General features: G+C 40.8%; 2 protein-coding genes across 2 annotated transcripts in view; both read left to right on the top strand.

The window, feature by feature from the left end:
- The first annotated feature begins 347 nt into the window (after positions 1-347).
- Positions 348-26226, top strand: LOC127634852 (ras-like protein family member 10B). The gene is made up of 3 exons (XM_052114579.1): positions 348-1093; positions 17770-17894; positions 25646-26226. Exons 1-3 carry the CDS (start codon positions 878-880, stop codon positions 25914-25916), a joined length of 612 nt encoding a protein of 203 aa, XP_051970539.1. The 5' UTR covers positions 348-877; the 3' UTR covers positions 25917-26226.
- The window catches only part of LOC127634831 (oxysterol-binding protein 2-like), a 124135-nt gene continuing 114939 nt past the window's right edge, over positions 17841-27036 (top strand). Inside the window, exon 1 of the mRNA XM_052114539.1 lies at positions 17841-17894. Within this exon, the coding sequence (XP_051970499.1) occupies positions 17866-17894 (29 nt within the window). The 5' untranslated portion in view covers positions 17841-17865. The remainder of the gene's footprint in view (positions 17895-27036) is intronic.

Below are 27036 nucleotides of genomic sequence, written 5' to 3'. Positions count from 1 at the left end.
AGGACAAAGAGACAGAAGGACTATACATGTAAGGAGACTACCTTACATTACAAGCCACCTTGACACCCCCTTCTGGGCCCTTTTCCTATTAAAAAATACTGTTTAGAATTGGTTGTGGGGCCCCCCTGGAACAGTGGACCCCTAGAATCATTTCCACCTTTCACCCCACTAGCTACGGCCCAGGCCGTACCCTGTCATTTTAAAACTGCCTATAGCAATAAACCATCAGGGAAAGCCTAATAAAACACGCATGAATGCGCGCGCGTGCGTCAGGCTGAAGCACATGAGTGCGCGTGGATGAATAGCGCTCATTATATCAGGACCGTTTCTTAAAGCATCCAGCTTCAACGATCTGTGCGAATACAGCTCATCTACAATCTATCGGAGCTGAACGATGGTACTTTGAACTAACTGTATTTTTCTTGTGGAGAGGTACACGGTCAAGTGAGCGCTCGTGCAGCCTGCACTCATGAGATGTTTTGGACAGCTATGAGGGGTTACGGAGAGAAATGGTAAATTGCAGCAAAGGACACTGTTGGGAAATGACGGGTTCCGAGCACCCGAGCTGTATGTAGAAGCACTGTGGAGCATTGAGCTCTGTTATCCAATGGAATGCAGAAAAGACTGCGGAACTGCCGCAGTGAATGTGGTTGCTTTGATTCGCTAAAAAACGGATGCTACAAACAGTGTATTTCTAGAAAACAAAATGTATCTGTAAGCGAATTCCCGACGGAAGTCTTATTTGTTTGAAAATCACAAAAGTGTAATCCCTCAGCCAAAGGTAATGTAAGCAAAACCCAAGGCACGCGCTCACAATATTTTGTTGAGCAGTTTTTCGAGCGTCTTAATCACTGTCCATGGTCCAGATCCGCGCGGGATGGTCGAGACGCTGAGCATTGCCGTCATCGGAGCGCCTGGAGTCGGGAAAACTTCTATCATCCGTCAGTTTATTTACAATGACTTCTCTGAGACTTACACCCCCACCCAAACGCGGTACATGTACAGACCCTCGGTCATTCTCAACGGTGTTATGTACGAACTGAAGATTTTGGACGTCCCGCCAATTTCCTCCTTTCCTTCGAGCCCGAGTCAGGTAGGCTACATTATCTCTACAAAGTGTTCGTATGTAAATATTGTTTGCGTAATACTGCAGAAAGTATACCTACAAAAAGTCAGCCTCCATCACATGTCCAACGTTTGTGTTTTATAGCGCAGATTTGTTAAAAATGTAAGTCACGTGCTTCGAGAGCGCGAGCAATTGATTCTCGTTTGAAAAAAAAAGGTGTTTACTTTGCAGGTGTCTGCCTTCACAGGTACTCAAGCAACAAACGTATGTTTCTTTGAGACTAAACCAGTTTAACTGAGGTAAGTTGAAGTTTTCAGTCTCTAAAAGTGAGAAATAGACATGAAAACCAAGTTTATTTTCATTATTAAATTATGAAATTTTCTGTCAGAAATGCGGTTCTTTTTCACTGTAATGATAGCTTTGCTACCGTGCACCTAAAGCTATTTTTGTCCCATACTATTAAGGACCAGGCGTCGTTGTTCTTTTTTACTGGGACACTTCGTTTCTTAATCCACCTGTTTGACCTTGCGCAAACAAACCGTCTTCGTCATGCTATAATTTAATAATCACTTTATGAATATACTTCCCAGTGAAATTGCAACATCCGTTTGTTCTTGTCGCGAACCAGTCGTAGGTCTCTAAATCGAACTGAATCTGTTTCCTCAGTGAAAGTAGAGATTATCTGTGCATTGCTACAGGAGAGAGGGGATTTCCTCTAGAAAAAATACCTGATTTTGGAGTAGTTGCTATGGAGACATGGCTTGAACTGAGCATCTGTAAGCGTATTTTCTGTATCCTCCCTATGGCAAATATTTCTGTCTCTTCACCACCGCTCTCTTCTCTGTCACCCCCTCATCTCTCTCTCTCTCTCTCTCTCTCACTCTCACTCTCTCTCTTTCTCTCACACACACACACACACACACACACACACCATTACTCTTCTTATTTTGTGGAACTGCCTTGACATTTAAAACAATCATCAAATGTTTTATAATAATCCAAGACCAGACCCATTAATGATCAGTGCTTTTTAAGGACATACCAAAACTAGACACATCATATTTGCTGTTCTTGCATCTCACTGGTTTTCTATTTAAACCAACAACATTATCTGTAAGTCACCTGCAGTATGCAATATTGGCAGTGAATTGTCAAATGTTTTATGTGGTGGAGCTCAGTCTTGCTCCTCGTGATCTGCCTTTCTGTAGGGTTTAGTTACACCCCTGCACTCACACACCTGCCTGTCATTTTCGAGTGAACCTGAAAGGCTTTATTAGCTTATTCAGGTGTGTTTAATTAGAATTTTCTAGGCTGAAACAGTAGGTTGCCTTTTCTTTAGCTAAAATCGGTTGGTGCTTACCAAAATTTGGAAACACTGCCCCCAGTGGTTAAAGTTGTAAACGTTATTGGACGTATGGGTATGCTTGTGCTTCATTTTCCGGGTGTAATGTCCACAGAGGGTACCAAAAGCAAGTTGTGAAGCGAGTTGTTATTAGCTGAACAGGCAGTACAGTAAAAATGAATGCATGTTTTATAAACTGAACCCTCAATCCAAACCCAAACCTAGCCATCAGTGGAGTAAAATGTAATGTTAGTGGGGGAAATGCAACCTCTGAACAGTGCTGGACACTGATTATGCGAATGCCATTACTTACTGGTTTCAACTCAAAATCCAAACCCGAGTCTCCGATGCTGCTGACACAATGTGTTTCCTGTCGGGCCACAAGGGAATGTAAACACTGGAGCAGATGCAAAAATGTCTGATAGGAGATGCCGCTTGTCAGTGATTCATCATTATGTGGCTTATCCTATTGTACCGGAAGTATCGTAAACATCACACAGACCTCCCATGTGATCATCAGTGTGTTGATTGCAATTGGAAATAAACCCTCCAGGAAGATAGATCTCCTAAAGAAACTATCTGCTATGCAGGTAAATGTGCATGTAATGAAGTGCTGCTCTCCTCATATCACTCTCAGAAACTTTACATGTGAGAGATATGCCCTGAAAGGTCTGACATAATGGGATCTCTCCAGGGCAAACAGCCTTGAACCACAATACTGCAAAAGGCAAATGTAATTTGACCTGACTGAATTGTAAGACATTTTCTTACCATATTTACCCTGGCAATACTTCAGAGTAAAGGACTCCCTGCATCATGACCACTTCACACAGCCCGAAGACCCTCTTCAGACAGAGACAACCAAGGTCACCCAGGCAACAAGTGATTCAGTTGATTGTTGCCAGGTTCTTTATTTCTGGCTAAGTAGTAGAATATTCTTGACACCAGCGAAAACACAATAAGAAAAAAAATACTGTATATTTACAGACTAGAAAAAAGAGTTGAGATGCGTTTAATGGAGTTAAAAAAAATGACTCCTTATGGTGGTGTCATGATTCCCCCAACAGGGACAATTTCTGTTCATGTAACTCTTTCCTGTGATCTAGGACCAGTTTTCATACCTAGATTGCCAGAAAAAGATAATCAAATAATCTGTGTGTAAGGCATCTGAGATATGTTGTTAAAGAGCATCAGGTTGTGGCTCAAATAGACTCAGCTATCTTCACAGAGATGTGCTTTAAATTCTAGCTCAAAGTAAACCGCAAACAGGCCTCAGATCAGTGATAGTCTGTCACAGCAAGGGCCTTGGTTAATATAGTTGTTTCACCAGAGAAAGTTTTTCTTGAAGGGCTCTTTACAGTGTGAAATTGACTGTTCACCTGTCTGCTGCCTTTGATGTCTCAGCTCATGCATTAGCCAGCAGGATAGTCACATAAAAGGGTTATTGGCTAGTTAACTTCAACAGTTTTCCCAATATAGTCTCATGACAACTTGTAATTATTTAAACCAGATGGAGGTATGTTTATTTTAACCCCATACAGACCAAAAGCATTTCAAATTAATGCAATACAGGCATCACATTTTAACTAGCCACCTATCCTACATTTTATTTTTTAGAAAGGAATTGTCTGTGAACTAATTTGCTTTCTCATAATTATTATGTAATTGTTACTCTTATGTAATTATTGCATAATTTTTTATGTTATCAACCTGTAGTATGCTTTCCTTGTGTAGCATGCTTTTCTTTTTTTACTGGTGCACAACATTTATTTTCCTAATAAAATCATGGTAAAGTTCAAGGTTTGGCTAAGGAGTTACATTTATGGTTAGGTTTGGGGTTTGAGTTAGGGGTTAAACTCATAAGAACACTTGTTTAAAACCCTGGTGTATCTCTTTCTTTCATGTTACACAACAGAAATGTGCATATTAAAACCATGGTTAGGTTAAGGGTTGGTAATGGGTTAGTCTTTATGGTTAAGTTTGGGTTAGTAGTGAAGCTTAGGAAAAATCTTATCAACATTTTTCCTTGTATCATTTATTTTCTTCTATGGGAGTAAAAGTTGTAAATTTTTGTATGAGCCAACTCTAACGATTTATGATGATTTTGCCATCTTATGGGGAGTTAATGAGGAAATCGCCCCGTACCCCATCATGGCTCTGTAGGACAGTATGCAGATTGTCTGATAAATCTGCACAGGTCCTCTTAATGTTTTATTGCTCTGAGAAAAGCATTGGTGGCCAAAAGTTTGTAATAAATGTACAGATTTTGCTCTTATGGAAAGAAATTGGTACTTTTATTCACCAAAGGGGCATTGAGCTGATCACAATGTCTAGTCAGGACATTAATAACATGAAAAATTGCTATTACCAATTGGAAAGAAATATTCAGAACTTCTTAAACTACTTAAAAGTGTTCTCATCAAAAATCCTCCATGAGCAGCAATGACAGCTGCAGAATGCAGATCCTTGGCATTCTAGCTGTCAGTTTGTCCAGATACTCAGGTGACATTTCACCCCACACTTCCTGTAGTACTTGCCATAGATGTGGCTGTCTTGTCGGGCACTTCTCACGCACCTTATAGTCTAACTGATCCCACAAAAGCTCAATGGGTTAAAGATCCATAACACTCTTGCAATTATCTGTTGTCCAATGTCTGTTTCTTTGCCCAATCTAATCTTTTCTTTTTGTTTTTCTGTTTCAAAAGTGGATTTTTCTTTCCTTTTCTTCCCAAAAGGCCTGCACCCCTGAATCTTCAATTTACTGTCGTACATGTAACTGGTGTTGAGCAGGTAGAATTCAATGAAGCTGTCAGCTGAGGACATAGAGACTCTGATGCACTTATTCTCTTGTTTAGTTGTACATCTGGCCTTCCACGTCTCTTTCTGTCCTTTTAAGAGCCAGTTGTCCTTTGTCTTTGAAGACTGTGGTGTACACCTTTGTATGAAATCTTCAGTTTTTTGACATATTCAAGCATTGTATATCCTTCATTCCTCAAAACAATGATTGACTGATGAGTTTCTAGAGAAAGCTGTTTCTTTTTTGCCATTTTTTACCTAATATTGACCTTAAGACATACCAGTCTATTGCAAACTGTGGCAACTCAAAAACAAACACAAAGACAATGTTAAGCTTAATTTAAAGAACCAAATATCTTTCAACTGTGTTTGATATAATGGCAAATGATTTTCTAGTACCAAATTAGCAATTTAGCATGATTTTTCAAGGATAAGTTGTTGGAGTGATGGCTGCTTGAAATGGGGCCTGTCTGGATTTGATCAAAAATGACTTTTTTCAAATAGTGATGGTGCTGTTTTTTTACATCAGTAATGTCCTGACTATACTTTCTGATCTGTTGAATGCCACTTTGGTGAATGAAAGTACCAATTTATTTCAGAAACAGCAAAATCTTTACATTATTACAAACCTTTGGCCTTCAGTGTATGTCCTTCATATCATTGTACTATACTCCAATATACAGTATTATCTGGTAAATCTACTGATATTCATTGTATAGAAAACTGTGAATAATATCTCTGGCTGCCTGGCAACTTTGGTGAGTGAATGTCGCAGTTTGTACACATGATGCCATGGCAGATGGAGCAGATCAATAGCCAGCATAATTCAGGATTCCCTTGTACTGCCAACCTCTTTCCCTTTCTTTCTCTTGTTTTCTCTCCATTATTGTGAGAGCTCAGTGAGACATTCCTCTTTGTTGTCAGTCATTGCTTGATCATATAATGAATTGAAGGTCCTCAGAATGTGATTCAATTCACTTTGAAGGCACTTCCTCCTGGAATAATGCTGCTGCACACACTGCTAGTTGGGGTGAATGTGCTTGCTGCCCCCTAGAGATTTGGTTATTCCTGTAGCCAGTGAATCTGGAGAATATTGACTTTGCTTAGTTTTTTCTGGATTGTGATCTCTGTGTCAGCAGGTAGCAACACAACTGTTTCCTGGTGGCTGGAGGGTTTGTTTTCATTTACTCAGTGGCTGTGCTAATGTCACACTGTCAACTCTCGTTTTGGAAAACTCAAAGACAGTAACTCGTCATTACCTTCTTTTCCTCTCTCATTTTTGCTTCTTGCTTGTTCACGTTTCATTTGTCTTTTTATCTCCTGAAAGAGGTTGATTTATTATGTGAATAGCACATTGAATAGCATTTAGTTCCTGAAAATCTGATCTTCAGGTCTGATCGCTTTTTCCAAAAACAGTGATTATGATGTAACCAGTTATGAGTCACATATTTAGTAGCTTTTTCAAGCGTAAATCATAAATATGTTAAGCGCAATGTGATGTTTAAGCAATATCACGGGTGTAAAAGTGTTGTACTGAATATCACCTGTGATTTGACTGGAAGCAGAAGTGTGATATTGCTTTAATACAAGACTTATATAAAAAAAAAGTTAATGTTGAGTAACGTTTAAGACACAATACGTGAAGTTATTTTGTTTATTTTTGCTCCGCTAATAAAAATACTGTTGTTTGAGGCCTGGTGTGAAAGCGCAAGGCGTGTTGTGCGACTGCGGGTTCTTGAAGTCCTTACTGTATTACATGCGAGTAAGAACATCCCGAAACTGAGTTTCTGGTGCCCCCCAAGGGTAAGATGGTGCCCACCATGGTGGGGGGTTGGTGCCCTACGCAGACTGCGTATAGGTAGCTGCTGTACTTTTTGCATGACAGACCTCTTTTTATTCATTTTGAAACACAGCCAGAACCTGGATTTTGCATACATCAGCATCTTACTTGTTGGAATGCAATTCATTGTTTTATGTCACATGTTTAAACATCAGATTCTTATTTTCAAATTTAAAAAATACGCTTTTTCAACATATTCACATTCAAAAACATTTTATAAATCATCAACAATTAATTATCAGACTGATGTAGTTATGTACAGTAACTGCATGTGACCTCCCTTTTCACTCGTAACACACTCTAATTGTCCAAGTTCTCCATCCAGGACAACATAAAACATGCGCATAGATCAGATCACATTTATTTGTAAAATAATTTGGCAGCTTTCATCAATACAGTTTCCTCTTAATTGATTTCTGCTGGCTGTCTTTCAAAGTTCCACAGAACTTTTGTTTTAAGTGGACAAGTTCCATGCCTGGAGGAGAATGCTGAATTATGGAAGTGAATTTGGATGTGTCCTCTCTTGACTCCAGTCACTGAGAAGAATAGCACTGGGTTGACAAAGAGAGAGAGTCTATTTTTAGCTTTCACAGGGATAGCAGCACATCTAAAGCATCAAACAGGCTCATTGAGGGAATGTTTATGTAAAAACAGTACTCTGCAGAGGGCACTGTAAGCTTTGAGGCTCATGTTTAATTTACGTGAATGTGTCTTGCACTCTGGTGCCAAAGTTAATGTCCAAAACCGTGGTAAATAATTGCTTCAATCTACCAATCAGCAGTGGGCTAGAAAAAGGCATAAAAAGTTGAGTTTGTATTTAATATGGTCTGTGAATTGTCATATTTCCCAGTGGAGACAGAGGGGAAGGCATCTGCTTTTGATGTGCAGCAAAAATTGAAAAGGAAGGAATATAACAAGACAGATGGGTTAACGGGCATAGAGGCTTCTTATTCAGCAGTTCAGTATCGATTTAAACTAAAACACACACATACACACACTTTCTACTCCTTTTTTGGAGCTGCCAAGATGGATGAAAATGCAGTAGAAATAGCTTGAATCAGCTCAAATATACAGTGGAGTCCACATTAGTGCCCGACCGATATATTGGTCGGCCGATATTAGCCTTCCGCCAATATATCGTATCGGCATATATGTTTACCGATATGCACAGATATTACAACTTTTTTCAGAACATATAAAGCAGAAAACAGTGCTTTAAAATTGGTGTCATAACTTAGTTTTCCAGCAGAGCGCGCTCCAACTCAATTGTTTACAGAGCTGAGCTGACGGTGGCTCTGCAGACAGGGTGGAGTTGAGCGGACTCTTCTCTGTAAGTTGCTAACTAGTTTGTGAAATACATACTGGAAAGTTAATAAACAATGTCCCCATAATTTCCCCTTTTCAATATAACGTTAACCCTGTCCCTGACAACCATGTCATTTTGTTTATCACACCTGTTTGCCAGCTATAGTTTGTCAGTGCAGTAAGTAATGTAGCAGATTGAAAGGTAAACATTAAAGCATCTGCAGCTCAGTAGACAACAGTGCGATGGTGGATTGTGTCTGCTGAGTGTTGATTTCATGCTATGTTGTTACCTAGTGGGTGAGACACAGTGCCGGTCTATCTTTTACTCTCCATGACAACGAGCTTATAGCTAACTAGCTACCACGCAGCTACTTTCATTGCTTGTAGATGAGTGGAAGTAGATGTGTAACATGTATTCACCAAACTGTCTTGTTCAGGATTCACAGTTTGGTACCCCCTTCAACCGAACAATTCCAGTCGTTGCATTTATAAAATGTCATATTTAAAAGTCTGGTTTTCCACCGTTGAAAGTTTCCTCTGAACTTGTACAGAATACAGTGTAGAAACAATGCTGCTGTTTTTCTCTGGACTCGGCAGGTGTAAATGCTTCTTGTTTTACATCCTGCCTCTAAATGACTGGCAGTATTAAAATATTCAGCATTTCACTGATACTAAACAGTATTACTGATGTTTATTTAGCTATTTATTTTATTTTTATATATTCTTTATTTTAATGGTCAACATTTGACTGATACTAAACATAGAGTACTGGTTTTTATTTCCATCCATCCATCCATCTTCAACCGCTTATCCGAAGTCGGGTCACGGGGGCAGCTGCTCCAGCAGGGGGCCCCAAACTTCCCTATCCCGAGCCACATTATCCAGCTCTGACTGGTGGACCCCGAGGCGTTCCCAGGCCAGTGTGGAGATGTAATCTCTCCACCTAATCTTGGGTCTTCCCTGAGGCCTCCTCCCAGCTGGAAATGCCTGAAACACCTCCCTAGGGAGGCGGCCAGGGGGCCATCCTTAACAGATGCCCAAACCACCTCAACTGACTCCTTTCGGCTCTACTCCGAGCTCCTCATGGATGACTGAGCTCCTCACCCTATCTCTAAGGGAGAAGCCTGCCACCCTTCTGAGGAAGCCCATTTCGGCCGCTTGTACTCGCGACCTAGTTCTTTCGGTCATGACCCAGCCTTTATGACCATAGGTGAGGGTAGGAACAAAAATTGACCGGTAGAAAAATTTGCCTTCCGGCTCAGCTCTCGTTTCGTGACAACAGTGCGATAGAGCGAGTGCAATACTGCCCCCGCTGCCCCGATTCTCCGGCCAACTTCCCGCTCCATTGTCCCCTCACCCCGAGGTACTTGAACTCCTTCACTTGGGGCAATACCTCCTTCCCTACCTGGAGTACGCACTTCATCGGTTTCCTGCTGAGAACCATGGCCTCAGATTTAGAGGTGCTAATCCTCATCCCAGCCGCTTCACACTTGACTGCCAAGCGATCCAGTGAGAGTTGAAGGTTATGGACCGATGATGACATGAAGACAACATCATCTGCAAAAAGCAGCGATGAGATCCCCAGCCCACTGAACCGCACACCTTCCCCACCCTGACTACGCCTCGATATCCTGTTCATGAATATCACAAACTGGATTGGTGACAAAGCGCAGCCTTGGCGGAGACCAACCCCCACATGGAATTAACTCGACTTCGTGCCGAGGACCCGGACACAGCTCTCGGTTTTGACATACAGGGATTCGATCGCCCTAAGAAGGGACCCCCCACCCCGTACTCCCGCAGAACCTCCCGCAATCTCTCCCGGGGGACCCGGTCTTACGCCTTCTCCAGATCCACAAAACACATGTAGACCGGATGGGCATACTCCCAGGCCCCCTCCAGGATCCTTGCGAGAGTAAAGATCTGGTCCGTCGTTCCACGGCCAGGACGGAAACTGCATTGTTCCTTTTCAATCCGAGGTTAGACAATCGGCCGAACCCTCCTCTCCAGCACCTTGGAGTAAACTTTACTAGGGAGGCTGAGAAGTGTGATACCCCTGTAGTTGGCACACACTCTCTGATCCCCCTTTTTGAAGAGGGGAACCACCACCCCGTTCTGCCACTCCTTAGGCACTGTCCCAGATTTCCACGCAATGTTGAAGAGGCGTGTCATCCATGACACCCCCTCCACATCCAAAGCTTTCAGCATTTCTGGTCGGATCTCATCAATCCCCAGGGCTTTGCCACTGCAGACTTGTTTGACTACCTCAGTGACCTCCCCCAGGAAAATTGAATCTGATCCCCCATCATCCTCCGGCTCTGCCTCTTGCATAGAGGGCGTGTTGGGATTTAGGAGTTCTTCAAAGTGTTCCTTCCACCACCCAATAACCTCCTCGGTTGAGGTCAACAGCGTCCCATCTTTGCTGTATACAGCTTGGATGGTTCCCCGTTTCCCCCTCCTAAGGTGGCGGACGGTTTTCCAGAAGCACTTTGGTGCGGACTGAAAGTCCTTCTCCATGGCTTCTCCGAACTTTTCCCACACCCACTGCTTTGCCTCCCTCATGGCCGAAGCCGCAGCCCTTCGGGCCTGTTGGTACCTTGCAACTGCCTCTAGAGACCTTCGGGACAACAAATTCTGGAAGGCCTCTTTCTTCAGTCGGACTGCTTCCCTGACCACCAGTGTCCACCACGGTGTTACCAAGGGTTACCACCCCTTGCGGCACCTAAAACCTTGAGGCCGCAGCTCTCCACCACGGCTTCATCAATGGAAGCTTTGAACATTGCCCACTCCGGTTCAATGTCCCCAACCTCCGCAGGGGTGCCTGAAAAGCTCCGCCGGAGGTGTGAGTTGAAGGTCTTGTGGACAGGGACCTCCTCCAAACGTTCCCAGTTCACCCGCACAACTCTCTTGGGCTTCCCAGGTCTGTCCAGATTCTTTCCCCACCACCTGACCCAACTCACCACCAGATGGTGATCGGTTGACAGCTCTGCCCCTCTCTTCACCCGAGTGTCCAAAACATATGGCCTCAGATCCGACGACACAATTTCAAAATCAATCATCGACCTTCGGCCTAGGGTGCTCTGGTACCACGTACACATATGAGCATCCTTATGTTCGAACATGGTGTTTGTTATAGATAATCCATGACTAGCACAGAAGTCTAATAACAAACATCCACTTGAGTTCAGATCGGGGAGGCCGTTCCTCCCAATCACGCCTTTCCAGGTGTCCCTGTCATTTCCCACGTGCGTGTTGAAGTCACCCAGCATCACTATGGAGTCCCCTACTGGGGCCCTATTCAGGACTCCATTCAGGGTCTCCAAGAAGGCTGAATACTCTGAACTGCTGTATATGCACAGACAACAGTCAGAGTTTTCCCACCACAACTCGTAGGCGTAGGGAGGCGACACTCTCATCCACCGGGGTAAACTACAACGTATCGGCGCTCAGCCGGGGGCTCATGAGTATCCCCACACCCGCCCGTCGCCTCACACCCTGGGAAACTCCAGAGAAGAATAGAGTCCATTCCCTATCCAGAAGTACGTATCCAGAGCCAAAACTGTGCGTCGAAGTAAGCCCCACCAGATCCAACTGGTAATGCTCCACCTCCCTCACCAGTTCCGGCTCCTTCCCCTAGTGAGGTGACATTCCACGTCCCTGGAGCTAGCCTTTGGCCCAAGGGATGTAGAGGGGGGTTTCACGTCGCTTCTTCGGGCTGTGCCCGGCCAGGCTCCGTGACAAGCCCGGCCACCAGGCGCTCGCCGATGAGCCCTCCATCTAGGCTTGGCTCCAGATGGGGGCCCGGGATTCCTCCGGGCAGGGTAACTGCTCCTCTTGCCTTTTTTTCATGGAGTCTTTTTGAACCATTCTTAGTCTGGCCCCTCACCTTAGACCCACGGTTGTCAAACTGGGGTACGCGTACCCCCAGGGGTACGTGGACTGATTTCAGGGGGTACGCGAAAAAATATCTAAGGGACTGTTCGTTTTTTATTTAAGGGGCTACTGGAGGAGTTTTGAGATCTGTAGTAAAAAAAGACTTGACCCTCCCTTCGCCAGCAATAATTTTTTCTATAACCCTCCAAAATGATTGTGAAAAAAGGCATGACCCTCCCCGATAATTTATTGATTACTTCTGTACTGGTTTGCGCTTGGCAAAGATGTTCAGATAGCCATTGTTTTTTTTACAACCAAACGACTAAACTCCTGCTTTCTCATCTTACTAGGGCTGTAACGATAGACCAAACCTACAATTCGGTTCGTATCACGATTTTTTCGGTGCTGATGTTTTCGGTGCTGATGCAGTGGTGACGCGTTCATGTAACATGCAAGGGTGGCGCTGCCAATAAAGTAGCCTATCTAAAAGCTGCCACAAAGAACCGGCAAAAGTAATGATTATGAATATGTCAAATATAGCAAGGAGACATTTTAATTGTTTATTAATAAACAAGTGTTTGTCTATGTCGGCTGCAAAGATGAAGTTGGCGATGTTGACTCGCGATCTTCAGTAGTGAACGCGCCAGAGAGAAATGCACATTTCATACGGATTACATAAGCAGAGAGTCTTATTTCTTTCGTTTTGAATTGTTCTGTTAAAAAGTAGACATTTCAAGTTTTCTATATATTTCTCAGGCCTGTGAGGCAAAGTACCTTATACGCTGTGTTTCGGTTCAATTACTAGACGAGAGTCCAGTTCACGCGCCGGCGCCTCCGTGTCATGATGATCTATTTTCTACTATATTTACTTCTTATTTATTAAATCTAGGCAATTGGTTGATGAAACATTGATTAAAATTAAGATACAATTAATAAAAAACGAAATTCACTTTAAAGAAAGTTTTAAAGTCACTTTCAGAGCGGTCATGTCCGTAACGGAGAACTGTCACGTCCGTAACATTGTTTTTTTCCTCATAAATGCGAACACGAAAAATAAAAATAATATGTTAAGTTCTGTGGAGGCCGACCCTCATCCGGTGGGTAGTATTACTTTTGTTTTGCGCAGTGTAGAATTACTCAAACATATTTTGCCACCTAAAAGTTAAAGATTTTTTGTGTCACATCACATGTGTATTTCCCTCATATTAAATATAAAACGCATGTGTAGACTGATATTTTTCTAATGTCTGGAGCTTTATTAAGGGAGTATGGATATATAAACAGACGTTTCAGTATTAAATGCATTTTCTGAGAATTTATATTTCAAGTTTTGACTGCAAATGTCACGTCCATAACGCTGGAATTGCCCAATTTTAAAGAATTTATCCTCAACTAGTTTTTTGGCGTAGGTCTACGTATTTTATTATATGAACTTCTACTAATAGTAATTTAAAAATGTGGTAGCCCTACATCTAACACATCACACTCCACTGTTATGGTGGCAATTTCAGTAGATTTACTCACTAACATTGTTGTGGAAACACAATAAGAATGGAAACTAAAATATGGTAGTATCGTGCTACAGCGCACATTCCATCAGCTACAGTTCTGGGTCCTCAGTCCCAATACTATAAAACTCGACGTAGCCTACGTTCACTTCACATGTTAATGCAGCGGTAGAGTTACACTCACATGACACTGCACTTATTCGCAATCACAAAAGTTCATTATTTGCTCGTGCTTTAAAGCTTTGCCGGGTAAACATTTCATTGGCATTCTGATCTGACATGATCGCACTTTTTCTATTAACAAAATATTTGAGTGGAGATTGGGTGCATATCTGTTTAAAATCATTATATTCAGCACATTTGTATCATATGTTGACTTTTGATGAGATTTGTATCATATTTTTATGATTCTATTCACTATTCTCGACAAAATTGATAAAAATAAATATTATTAAATTAAAAAAACCTTGTTGTTAACAATTGGTGGTGTTGGGGGTACTCCGGAAGATCTATAATGTCTCAGGGGGTACATGCCTGTTAAAAGTTTGGGAACCACTGCCTTAGACCACTTTGCCTTGGGAGACCCTACCAGGAGCACCTGGCTCCAGGCAACACAGCCCTCAGGATCATAAGGGCACACAAACCTCTCCACCACAATAAGGTGCTGGTTCCCGGAGAGGTTTTTATTTAGCTATTTATTTAATTTGAATTAATTATTTATTTTAATGGTCAGCAATTGATTGATACTGAACAGTACTGATGTTTAGTTAGCTCTTTGTTGTATTTATATTTATTCTTTATTTAAATGGTCAGCAACTGACTGATACTGAACATACAGTACTGATGCTTTTTAAGCTATTTATTGTATTTTTATTATTCTTTATTTTTTCAGTTTTCATTTATAGAATTTCCTTACAATGTATAATAATAATGTCAAAAATTCTTTGATAAAAATATTTTTTTAAGAAAGCATCCTTCTGAGTACCTTTGCATAGTCATATTGGTGCAAAATCCACATAGAAAAGGTCTGTTTTCATTCCAGCTCAAAAATTAACTATATCGGCCATCATTTCGGTAATCTGTGAATTTCCCCCCTTTAAAATCGGTATCGGCCTCGGTCTAAAAAATCCCATATCAGTCGGGCTCTAGTCCACATTGAAAATCTTAGACTGAAAATCGAATTTAAACCTGCAAATATACATTAAATATAAGGAATTTTGTGTATATTTTGATATGATGTAATGTGTAATGAATAAGAAATATTTACGATTTTTCACTGTAAATTATTAATAAAATAAGCTAATTTGTGACATTGACCATGTCAACTCCATACGTGCCAAACATCAGGTTTCCTTGCTTCCACTTGCTTCTTGTGAAGAACGCAAGATGCTCTTTAAAACATTCTAAAATAATACTGAACTAACATGGATTATCAGGTTTTGCACAAACTTGTTGAGTCCAAAACAACTCGAGTGCATGCTGCCATAACGTTTTCAAATCAGCTTTTCACAAAAAAATGTATAACGATAATAGTGTGTAATGATAAAAACTTGTCCCCCTGTTTTAATGCCCCCCTCCCCCCCACCCCATCCAAATATAGGCAGGACGATGCTTTTCTTACACTACTAGTTGAAGTCAAGATGAATGTGCAACCACTGTCTTTGCTACAGCTGACATCGATTTTCTTTACAAGTAAGATCAGCTTGTGACAAATTACTTCAATTTGACTTCCCCCTCTATCGTCCTTTTTCTCAAACACACACACAAACCCCACATATAAATTAAATCCAGTCCTTGCCATCAGTGGCTATTCTATAAAGAACAATGTAGTACATAGGGATGGGCTCTGGTCTGACAGGATCTCATTAAACCTGTATAATTTATAAAATAAGATTAGATCAAAACACATAGTATGACGTGCGTGACTGTAATTATAACATCGACATTTTTGTTTGTCCTGGAACAACATTCCAATCAACCAGATTTTAGGGTTGGGTTTAGGGCCAAGGTTAGGGTTGTTCTAGGCTTGAGCAGGATTGGAACTTAAACAACATTCTTATCAACCTATCATTACCATCTGCTTTTAGGGGTAGTTAATGGTAAGGGTTGGGTTTAGGGATAGGGTAAGAACTTGCTTAATTTCTTTCATTGGACTGTTGATCCAGGACCCAAAAAAAAAAAAACTTCAGCTAATTTTTTTAATGGACATGTTTTAATTGTCAATTTTACATTATACTGAATAGAGTAATCTTGAAATAGTGTACATTATTATAAATAAGTTTAATTACATACTTCACATTATGCTCAATTCATAAATAAAAAATATTTAAGATTCATGTTCAATATTTTTATATTTACTAGTTAAAAATCTTAAATATTTAAAATTCTTTTGAATTTTTATGAGTGAAGATCCAGGAACGCATACAGTACTACTTGGTGAAATCACAGTCACCTTGTAAAATAAGATGTACCACATTTTATACATGATGTAAAATGGATATTGAAATTGATATTCAGTTCATTTCATAAAAGCTCTGCTGAGGAGAGATGAGGGGAGGGGAAGGGAAGGGAAGGGAAGGAGGGAGAGAGGATATGAGGTCAGCGTGTCACGGCTGAAGCAATTTGCTCCCTGCCTCATTCAGCTGTCCCCCATTCAGTGGTGCCATATAATTACTGTTGGTAAATCATTACAATTCATTGGCCGCTACCTTATATAATTTCTACTCGAGCCAACGTGAGTCACTATAATGTATCAGCATACAAATGATAACGGTCACACACACACACACACACACACACACACACACACACACACACACACACACACACACACACACACACACACACACACACACACTCACATGCACACACAAACCTCTTATTCCTTGCATGTTTTGCCCTCATTGATTTGGTTGGAGAAGAGGATCAAATTTGACATTTATAAACATTTTTTAAACTATTACTGTCTGTAATAAATCTCATTCAGTTGTGAGCCTTTTTCATGATTACCAGCTGACAACTAGTGGGTTATTAATTAAAAAAAATGTAAAGCCTAAATTTTTTTTTTTTTTTTTCAAATATTGCAGTCTGGTCTGATTTTGTTTTTGTCATATAATAATGCTTTTATTATGTTTGAGGAATGTTCTGGGTTCGATACAAGTGAAGCTAAATTAACAGCATTTGTGGCATACTTTATAATGTTGCAGATTGTACATAACTCATCCCTTGTTTTAAAAATAAAAAAGTTACAACAAGGCACTTACAATGTAAGTGAATGGGGCCAGTCCATAAATGCTAAAATACACATATTTTTAAAAGTATAGCTAAAATATGTAAACATTATATGTGTTAACATGAATTTAGTGTGATAAAATCGCTAACTAACATTCTCTGTGTACCGTTATATCCAATACCAAGATTACAGGGTTTCGTTGTAATGGCAATGAAGTTGTAAAATTGGATATCATTTTACACAGATCTTGCAACAGAATATATAATATATTGAGTATATTTCGGACTTTAAAAACTGGCCCCATTCACTTCCATTGTAAGTGCAATTTTTTCCTTTAAACAAGGGATGAGTCGCAATATTTGTTTGTGGAAATCACAAATGATGTTGTTTGAGCTTAACTTGTATTGAACCTAGATCATTCCTTTATTTAAGGAAAACATATAGGTATTTTCACAACATTTCCTCAGGATTATATTTTGGTTGAATAACATTAAGACATTTTTGAAACTAAATTATTTCTTCCTCAGTGTCCCAGAGTGGTCTGATTTTTTATTTCTATTTTTGGTAATCCAAATATGTAAACTGCACAACATGTATTTGTTGTATTTTACGATTTTGTACTACTGTAACACAACCAAAATACAATGCTGTAAAATGTTTTGTGCTCGCTAGAAAGTTATTTGCATAAACGCTTTCAATATATGCAAGTAACACATTAATCTACCATAAAAAAAGAGCTTGGAGTGCTTATCTGCAGCATTCTTTTGTTTGAAAAAAGTGTTTTTTATGTCTGTTTGTTTCTACCAGGAGTGGCTGGATGCACGGTGTAGAGGAGTCCGCAGTGCAAACGCCTACATTCTGGTGTTTGACATCTGCTGTGTGGAGAGCTTTGAGTATGTCAAAATGATCCGACAGCAAATCGTGGAAAACAGGTGTGGTAGATCTCATTCAGAACCTGAAATGAGCCACCTCATAGAACAAAAGAGAACATCCTGTTATTTTATATATTTTAGTATTGTTCAAAATGGGACCACTGAAACAAATCTTTAACCGAACACACAGTGAGGCACATACTGTAAGTGCTGATTAATGTGATTGTATCAGCTGCAGTGACAAACTACTGATTGGTTTGGATATTTTAATAACAGTCGACCCTTGTTTGTCTGGCTGATGCTGAGATAATGAGATGACATTTAAGTATATGGGTGAGTGACAGCTACAGAGCAGAAACTCTGGCAACGTTCGGTCAAGAATAAATAATAGATGGCAGCAAGAAATCTTGTTACATATGCTGTTCTTGTACTCATAGATGTAGCGTGGCATTATGTACTGTATTTGCATAAAGGTCTGATGTTCACTGAATCAATGGCAGCAAAGGTCTGCAGTCTTCACCCATAAGCCTTTACCCCACCCACAATAACATTCCTCTGTTTTATAAATGCTGTGCACGTTCTTACAGCATGTGCTTTGAAAATATCTCTAGTGCACTTTCTTATTGTGGTGTATTTGTTCTTGGAACAAAAACAGACCTTTTACTGTTCATAGTTTTAATGAAAACTGAAAATAGCTTTTTCTGTGTGCAACAGGATTAATGGAAAGGAGGAGGCGAGAACTGGCTTGACTATATAAATAATATTTTAATGAAAAACTTACACCAAAATACAGAAACACACACATAGGACGGACAGATGCCCGTAAAAGCTCTTTCTCTCTCACACCACCGTCCGCAGTTGGTCTTTATCTCTCTCGGAGGCTTGATTAGCCTGATAAGGGACTGGGTTTGTAGAATCATGACCTGGCCCCGCCCTCCGCCCTGTCACATTCCTCTGTCGTTCTCTCAGGCCGGGGAGCGCCCGGCATGACGTACACCCCCCTTTCCCTCGGGGAGGGCGTGCCCCATCTTCCAGCAGGTCATCACCGCTTTCCTGAATCGTTGAGGGGACAGGGGGAGGGAAACAATAATGATTAAAATAGGGGGTACTTCCTGTAACAGTGTAGTACCTCCAACAAAAGAAACACTGTAAAATTTAAAAGAGAGGGAAAAGGCCAACGCGGAGTGGCAGTGGGATAGAGAGATGAGAGAGAGAGAGAAAAAAACACTTACTCGCTGGTTCTCCGATACACCATAGCTTGGTCCCTGGCCACTCCTCCACCCTCTAAAGGACGACAGCCGCGCCTCCCCTGGCAGATCGGAGGCAGTCCTCCGGTCCCTGGCGGATGGAACGCCCCGTCGAGTTCTCGGGGAACAGATGGGGTCTCACCTGCCCCTGGCAGTGGTTCTCCCGCTCCAGGCGGTCAGTCAGAAGCCCCTCGCGGTCGGCAGACCTCTCTTTACCCTGGCGTGTTTAGCGGCTGGAAGGGGTCTCCCCCGCCCCTGGCAGCGGCCCTGAGGTGGTTGGCTATTAGCCCCTTTTCCCCTCGCAGTCGGCGGCCGTTCCTCTGCTTCCAGATGGCCCAGCTCCTCCGTCCCCCGGCAGATGGCCGCGGCTGCGCCGTTGGAGTGGATGGAAGTGGCGAGAACACCACTACGGCGTATCCCTCCTCCTTCCAGGGTTTTGGCACCAGTGTAACGGGATTAATGGAAAGGAGGAGGCGAGAACCGGCTTGACAATATAAATAATAGTTTAATGAAAAACTTAAACCAAAAGACACAAACACACACATAGGACGGACAGCTGCCCGTAAACGCTCTCTCTCTCTCTCTCGCACCAACATCCGCAGTCAGTCTTTATCCCTCTCGGAGGCTTGATTAGACTGATAAGGGACCGGGTGTGTAGAATCACGACCCAGGCCCGCACTCCACCCTGTCACACTGTGGAACACAAAAGGATATTGTAGGCAGAATGTTAGCCTCAGCCACCATTCACTTTCAATTTATGCCAAAGAGATGCAATGAAAATGAATGGTGACTGAGGCTAACATTCTCCTTTTGTGTTTCACAGAAGAAAGAAAGTGATATGGTTTTGGAGCATCATGAGAGTGAGTTAATAGTGGCAGAAATAGCATTTTTGGGTGAACTATCCCTTTCAGACAGATTTGAGGCATTTAGATTTGAATAGTAAAAGACTTTGGAATTGTATAAAGAGTGCATGGATATTAATAATGTGTTAGAACATTGAATTGCAAACTCCCACTTGATACACATGCAGAGGATATGTTTAGAAAAGATTGAAGAATAAGGCAGGAAAGATTTTACAAAAAAGTGTTCTGACTAAATGTGGACTTGAAAGGTTTGAGACATATTGTGTGGCAGAGGGAGGAGTCATACTAAGAAATTATAGATAAACTGCATGAAAGGGGGATAAATCAGTCTTAAACATGACACAAGCACCCAGACACAGACATAAGGGATTAGTGTAGACTTATGGACCACAATGCTATGAGTCAGTTTTACTGATTATTCACCACGAGATTCTGCTTTTTTGCTGATAACACACAGATATACACATCCTATACAATAATAATAATAATACATTTTATTTGTGGGCGCCTTTCAGGACAAATACAAAATACACTAAGACCAACAAATACGATTCTTAAAAAATCCGAAATAAGATCATCTAATATAATGGGTTTTCAGACGTGATTTAAAAGTTAGCAGAGTAGGGCTATTTCATACATATTGTGGTAGAGAACAAAGACAAGGAGCAGTATAACTAAAAGCTCTAGACCCCATAGTAGTCAAATGTATAGAGGGCACAGTAAGAGTAAGGGAAGAAGAAAATCTTAGGGATCGGTTTGGTGAGTAAACATGAAGAAGATCACGTAGATATGAAGCTGCTAAATTATGAAGCGCCTTGTATGTATAAAGTAAAATCTTAAATACTATCCGGTTTTTGACTGGCAGCCAGTTAAGTTTTTGGAGTACCGGAGAAATGTGCTCTATCGAAGGTGTTCGCATAATGATCCGAGCCGCAGAATTTTGGACCATTTGAAGTTTGTGCAGAAGTTTTTGTGGGACACCGCTAAGAAGAGCATTGCAATAGTCTATACGAGATGTGACTAACGGACGTACAAGAACAGCAGTGCCATTAGTCGTTAGAGATGGTCGAAGGCGATTTATGTTACGTAAATTATAGTACGCTGACCGAATAATGTTATTTATGTGTGCTTCAAATGTTAGAGTACTATCTAATATGACACCCAGACTCTTAACATGAACTGTAGGAAAAACAACAGAATTTTTGATAGTCAGTGAAAAGTTGCCACAATTATTCAATTTAGATTTGGTGCCCATTAATAGGATCTCAGTTTTGTCGCTGTTAAGTTTAAGAAAATTACATGTTAACCATGATTTAATTTCTGTTAAACAGGCCAATAGTGACAGGCTGTATAATTGAAGTTGGCTTAGAAGACAAATTACAGCTGGGTGTCATCAGCATAACAATGGAAATGTATTCCAAATTTACGAAAGGTAAAAGGTAAATAATAAACAAAAGAAGGCCCAAGACTGAGCCCTGAGGCACACCAGTAATAATCTCTGAGGTCTGTGATCTAAAACATTTCATTTGAACAAATTGTGTTCGACCAGATAGATATGATCTAAACCAAGTCAAAGGAATACCAGCCAGTAGAATGCTATGTGAAACTGTATCAAAAGCATCACTTAAATCAAGAAAAACAAGTATTGATAGAAGTCCAGAATCTGCAGCCATCAATAGATCATTGGTAACTCTAAATTAGTGCAGTCACAATGTTCGCACTCCATATGAAAAACTCCAGAAGATGAACTTGTTTATTATTTTTTTACACAGAGAGTAGGCTACTCATATGGATCATTATTTTAACAAAAGGTAGAGCAGGCATATTCATTTTTTTTAAATTATGAAAGGAGTATTCTTCACAAGATCAAGGAAAGTGTCTGATGATTTTATTTGCAATGAAGTAGTCTCGGTGCTGGCTTTTTTAAGTTTGATTCTGATGACGCTTAAAATTATGTTTGCTTAGAAAAAAAAGGAACGTTAAAAATGTTGAACTAGTTCGTTTCTGACCATACTCTAATAAATAGATTTTAATCCAAGAATTGCTGTACTTAATTTAATTTAGGGTATGCTTTAAAAAAAATATATTATTTCAGAAACAAAGACATTCTCCTTGCACATGCCGTATCGTTCAGCCTTAGCAACTCCAGTGATATAAGATGATTTCGGAGCCACAGATCTAGAATCAGCTTTTCCTTTCTCAGTAGTAATACATTTTTTAACTGGGGTGGGGAAACTGACCCTAGACCAGCAGTTAAGCCTGGCATTATCCCTGAGTAACAATGGGAAATCTCTTTCAATACCTACAGTAGCTGTATTCGTTGATAGCCTACACATCGTGCCCATGTCCAGGGTAAGGCTTAAGCTGCGTACACACTGCCAGCGACTTTGTCGCTGCTGGTCGCCAGTGGCTGGCGGTGAAGTCGCTAGTGGGTGTTCCCACTACTGGTTGCCTAGTAACGTTTATAAATGACATTCACGGATGTCATTCCATTGCTGTTGACAGCGAATCTCTTTTCTTGCCACTAAAAACAAACATTTTGGAGGGAAAAGACTAAATATAAATGGAATCAGTACATAAAATGCTTTATATCAAAGATGAATGAGAAACCAGGTGTGCTGTTTGCCAGAGCGGCTGTTTATCTGTGGCGAAAATGCAAATGCCGGTCTGTCTGGGTCCATAAAATCCCCGCGATCTCAGATACACCTTTCCACGCAGTATTTTTCTTAAAAATGTCCTTGTATGTGGGAAGAGACATATCATAGAGCACTGGAAAATTTCTAACAGCAAGAATTAGCCTTTCATCCATCTTTCCGTTACTGCAGGAGCTGAGAGAGAGAAGGATCACGTGAGCTCTCCCGTCGTCTCTCCTATTAGCTGTCGCTTCCGTTAGTCGCTCCAAAGTTGAACTTTTCTCAACTTTGTCGCGTCGCTGGACACGCCCACATCTAGTGCAAACGGTCGCCGGAAGTCGCTGTGCTCGCATTGAAAATGAATGGTACTGAGTCGCTGTCGCGCGCGATGTCGCTGGCAGTGTGTACGCACCTTTAGCCTCCCCCAGCCTTACACATGCTCCGCCTATAATTTATGATACACAATGTGACAGTCAAACTTTGAGAAATACCAATTGCCCTGAGTGTACACATGGAGCTATGTACTTAAAGCCTTTTATTAATTGACCCAAGATGTATTTAATTAATATATTCAATTAAATTTGTATAGATGCAGCAAAACCTGGTTTTTTTTTATTTTAGCACCAGTGGAATACTAATTAAATTAATAGCAATTTTTTCCCCTTCAGCTAATTACACACACACACACACACTCACACTTAAATGGCTGTGAAGCCCCCTAGACACTGAAACGCCTTCATTCTTTATTATATGTGTGTGTGACCTTCAAGCACAGTCAAGCACTGAGAAAGGACAGGATATCATGCATGCTCCAGGACACATTATGAGCTCCATGCCTTTTTAGAGCTTGACAAGTAGCTTAGGGGCTTTGTGTGTGTGTGCGCATGTGCGTTTGTGTGTGCGCGTTTGTGTGTGTGTGTGTGTGTGTGTGCACGCATTTGTTTCCTGAAGACAATAGAGTCGAGAAAATATGTGCAAACATGAACAAACATTAAGTCCAACATAAATGTCATATTAGAAATGGATTGATTTCCATGTGGTGAGTTTGTTTTACTTGCTAATTCCCTCTTAACCCTCTTTTACTATTGCTCTCCTTACCTATATTTTCCATTTCACCCACCTGCTCCCTCTCCATCTCTCTGTCTCTGAATTTCAGTTTTAGTGTAGCTGCGCTCTCTCTCTCTCTCTCTCTCTGAATTTCATTTTTTTAGCATGAGAAAATCTGTACATTTATACTGCCAATGCATTTGCATTTTCTGTATAAAATGAGCAAAGGTGTTATGTAAAATAAATAATAATAAAAAAAAACAATAATGGATGTAAATAAATATTATTAACAAATAAAATGAAATATTAGTAACACAAAATAAATGAATGTTCCAATACAATGAAATATAGTTCAAATGCAGAGTTAACTAAGAAACTAGCAATTAACAAATGAAAAAGACACTACTCGGACTCCCCCTGTGTGTATTTTCCACGATATGGTCCCCTTACAAAAGTGGACCCGCGTTTTTCTTAGGCAGCCCCAGGCTGCCCTCCGGTCGCCGTGTTGTAGCTCTCCCCACTCCTTGAGGTTGGATCTACACTGCGCCACTTTCCACGTGTCGCCTAAAAACACATGTGACGTATTCACCACTCTTACCTCCCCTTCCGGGCAGGTGTGGTCTCCGCAGGGTCTTTTCCCCCTGAAAGAATAGGAAATTGGGTAAGACCCCCTTCCCTCGATGCATGTAAGGGCCCCGGCTCTCTATTGCTCTATGCGAGAAACAGAGAGAAAAGAGGCCCAGCCAGGCTTGGCCCGTTCCCAGGTTGGCAAGCGTCGCCATGTTCCCCTGTCTAGGGTAACCAGAAGGACTTTTTTGGGGCATTGGGGAAGGGTACGTGCAGTCTGACACAGCTGGTCGTCTTGGCACGTAAGTCACCTGCCCGCGCAGCGCATGGCGTGATTTAAATTGGACCCCTAGTGTCGCTTCTCCGACACAACGTCAAAGAGAGCGACAGACAGGGAACGTCTAGGGTAAGGATGTAACCTCCGTTCTCTGATGGAGGGAACGAGACGTTGTGTCTTCCCGGCATGTAAATACTAGCTGCCAACTTCTCATTGGCCTTTTTTCATAGATCAGAGGTATATTCGTTGCTCAAGAGAGACCCCTAGTGTTGCTTCTCCGACACAACGCCTCGTTCCCTCCATCAGGGAACGGAGGTTACATCCGTAACCTAGACGATTAGTTTCACAGTCTTTATTATTCTTGGTTAATGTTAATTTCTAAAATTACAATTGGTCATTGTTTGTTCAAATTAAATTAACTAATGTTAATATATATATATAATTTTGTATATGTTGAAATTAACATTAACCAATTATAATAATTTCTGAAAATGTATTGTTTGTGCTAAAGGGATAGTTCACCCAAAGATTCTTTCATGATTTACTCACCCTCAATCCATCTCAGATGTGTATGACTTTCTTCTGCTGAATACAAATAAAGATTTTTAGATGAATATTTCAGCTCTGTAGGCCCATAAAATGCAAGTGGTACCAAACCTTTGAAGTTACAAAAGAAAATACTGTAAAGGCAGCATAAAAATATAGGACTTAAATATTGATCTGCTTCTCACCCACACCTATCATATCATATCTTCAGATGTCCTTTATGTTCTTTTTGGAGCTTAAAAATGTTGGTACCCATTCACTTGCATTGTGTGGACCTACAGAGCTGAATTAATTAATGTTCCATATATATAGCGCTTTTTCGAACACTGCACTCAAAGCACTTTACACAGTGAACAGTTCACCATAGTGCGGCAGTACACTCACCATACGCTGGCTAATGGTGGAGAGGAGAGAGTAGAGTTATAGCCAATTTATGGATGTGGATTATTAGGAGCTGAAATATTCTTCTAAAAATATTTATTTTGTATTCAGCAGAAGAAAGAAAGTCATACACATTTGAGATGGATTGAGGGTGAGTAAATAATGAGAGAATTTTCATTTGTGGGTGAACTATCCCTTTATTAATAAGACTAAACATATCAATTTCTCTCTCTCTCTCTCTCCCCATAAGAGTGGGCAGCATCAGTGAAGTGCCCATCCTGGTGGTGGGCAGTAAGAGGGACCTGCAGCGGCAGCGGTTCACCCAGCGCAGGGCTGTGTCTGTACTGGTGAAGAAGACCTGGAAGTGTGGTTATGTTGAGTGCTCTGCCAAATACAACTGGCACGTGCTTCTGCTCTTCAAAGAGCTCCTGGGAATTGCTGTAGCACGAGGACTTCATCCAAACCATACCTCTATTCGTCTACAAGGGGCATTGCACAGGAACCGCTGCAATGTCATGTGACAGAAAGAAACAGGATGTAGCCTTGGCTAAGACACTGTTTGCCCCTCATGGTGGGAGATGACTGTTTATGCTTATTTAGAACCAGTTTGTCTGATCTTATTCTTAACAATTTAGTTTAAAATGGCAAAATTGGTCTTAGATCAGGATTGAAAGTCAATTTACTACCAGGATGAATCTTTGGTAAATAAGGACAAACTGTCAATCAAAATGGCTGGAATATTAACACCTAGGGGCCTCTGTAACTGATGCTTAATCTGATGGATTACTGATTTCAATTTTCCCAGCGTACTCCAACCAATAGAAAACTAAAATCCCCAAACTGGATCCAGATAAGGAATTTTTTTATTTTACCAAAGTCTGGTAAAATTAAGATATTACTGGCGCATCTGTCTCCATTAGAGTACAATTCATCCCTGTTTTGTTTCCTTTTTAAATAGGCAATCTATGGGTGCAGGTGTATCCCAGTGTGACAATTATTAACTGTTGCTTAGAAACAGTTTCTTGTTGGAGCACTAAGGTGTGTACTAAGGGCTAGGGCATAATGGTGAGTAAAAGTTTGTGAATTCATACACCTTATTCAGAGAAGTGCCATATTTATTTCTGATGGGAATGTAAGTGAGACTTTGAGGGATAGACTTACGGTCTATTGAATGGCATGCACTGTACAGTATATAGCTGCATAAAGTTCCTAGATTACATCTCATTTTTAAAACTTGTGTTTTCTGGAGTTTTTTGCCTACTGAATATGTTTTGGAAAGATGTTTTTTAATATTTCATCAGCTGAACGATGAACACCAATTTAAACAACAGTAAAACAAGTTCAAGAGACTAAATGTATATCCCTCACAGCCTTGGTTGTATTCTCATCAAAAAATAAGGACTATTTTGAATAAGGGCTATTGGAGTTATCTATAGCTTTGCTCAAATTTGACCTAAAATATGATCTGACCTTCACCTGTTAGATCACCTTAATTTTCAAAGAGTTTGTTAAAAAAACAAAAAACATCTAAAATTATAAACATTATCTGTATCATTAAGTAGCCAAAGTGAAACTTTAGTCTTATCATGGACAGATGTTTTTCCATTTTCCCCACTCCATTTGCAGGAATTCACTGCATCC

The sequence above is a fragment of the Xyrauchen texanus genome, chromosome 4, assembly GCF_025860055.1.
Source record: "Xyrauchen texanus isolate HMW12.3.18 chromosome 4, RBS_HiC_50CHRs, whole genome shotgun sequence".
Taxonomy (NCBI): domain Eukaryota; kingdom Metazoa; phylum Chordata; class Actinopteri; order Cypriniformes; family Catostomidae; genus Xyrauchen; species Xyrauchen texanus.
This window is presented reverse-complemented; position numbering and strand designations above follow the sequence as displayed.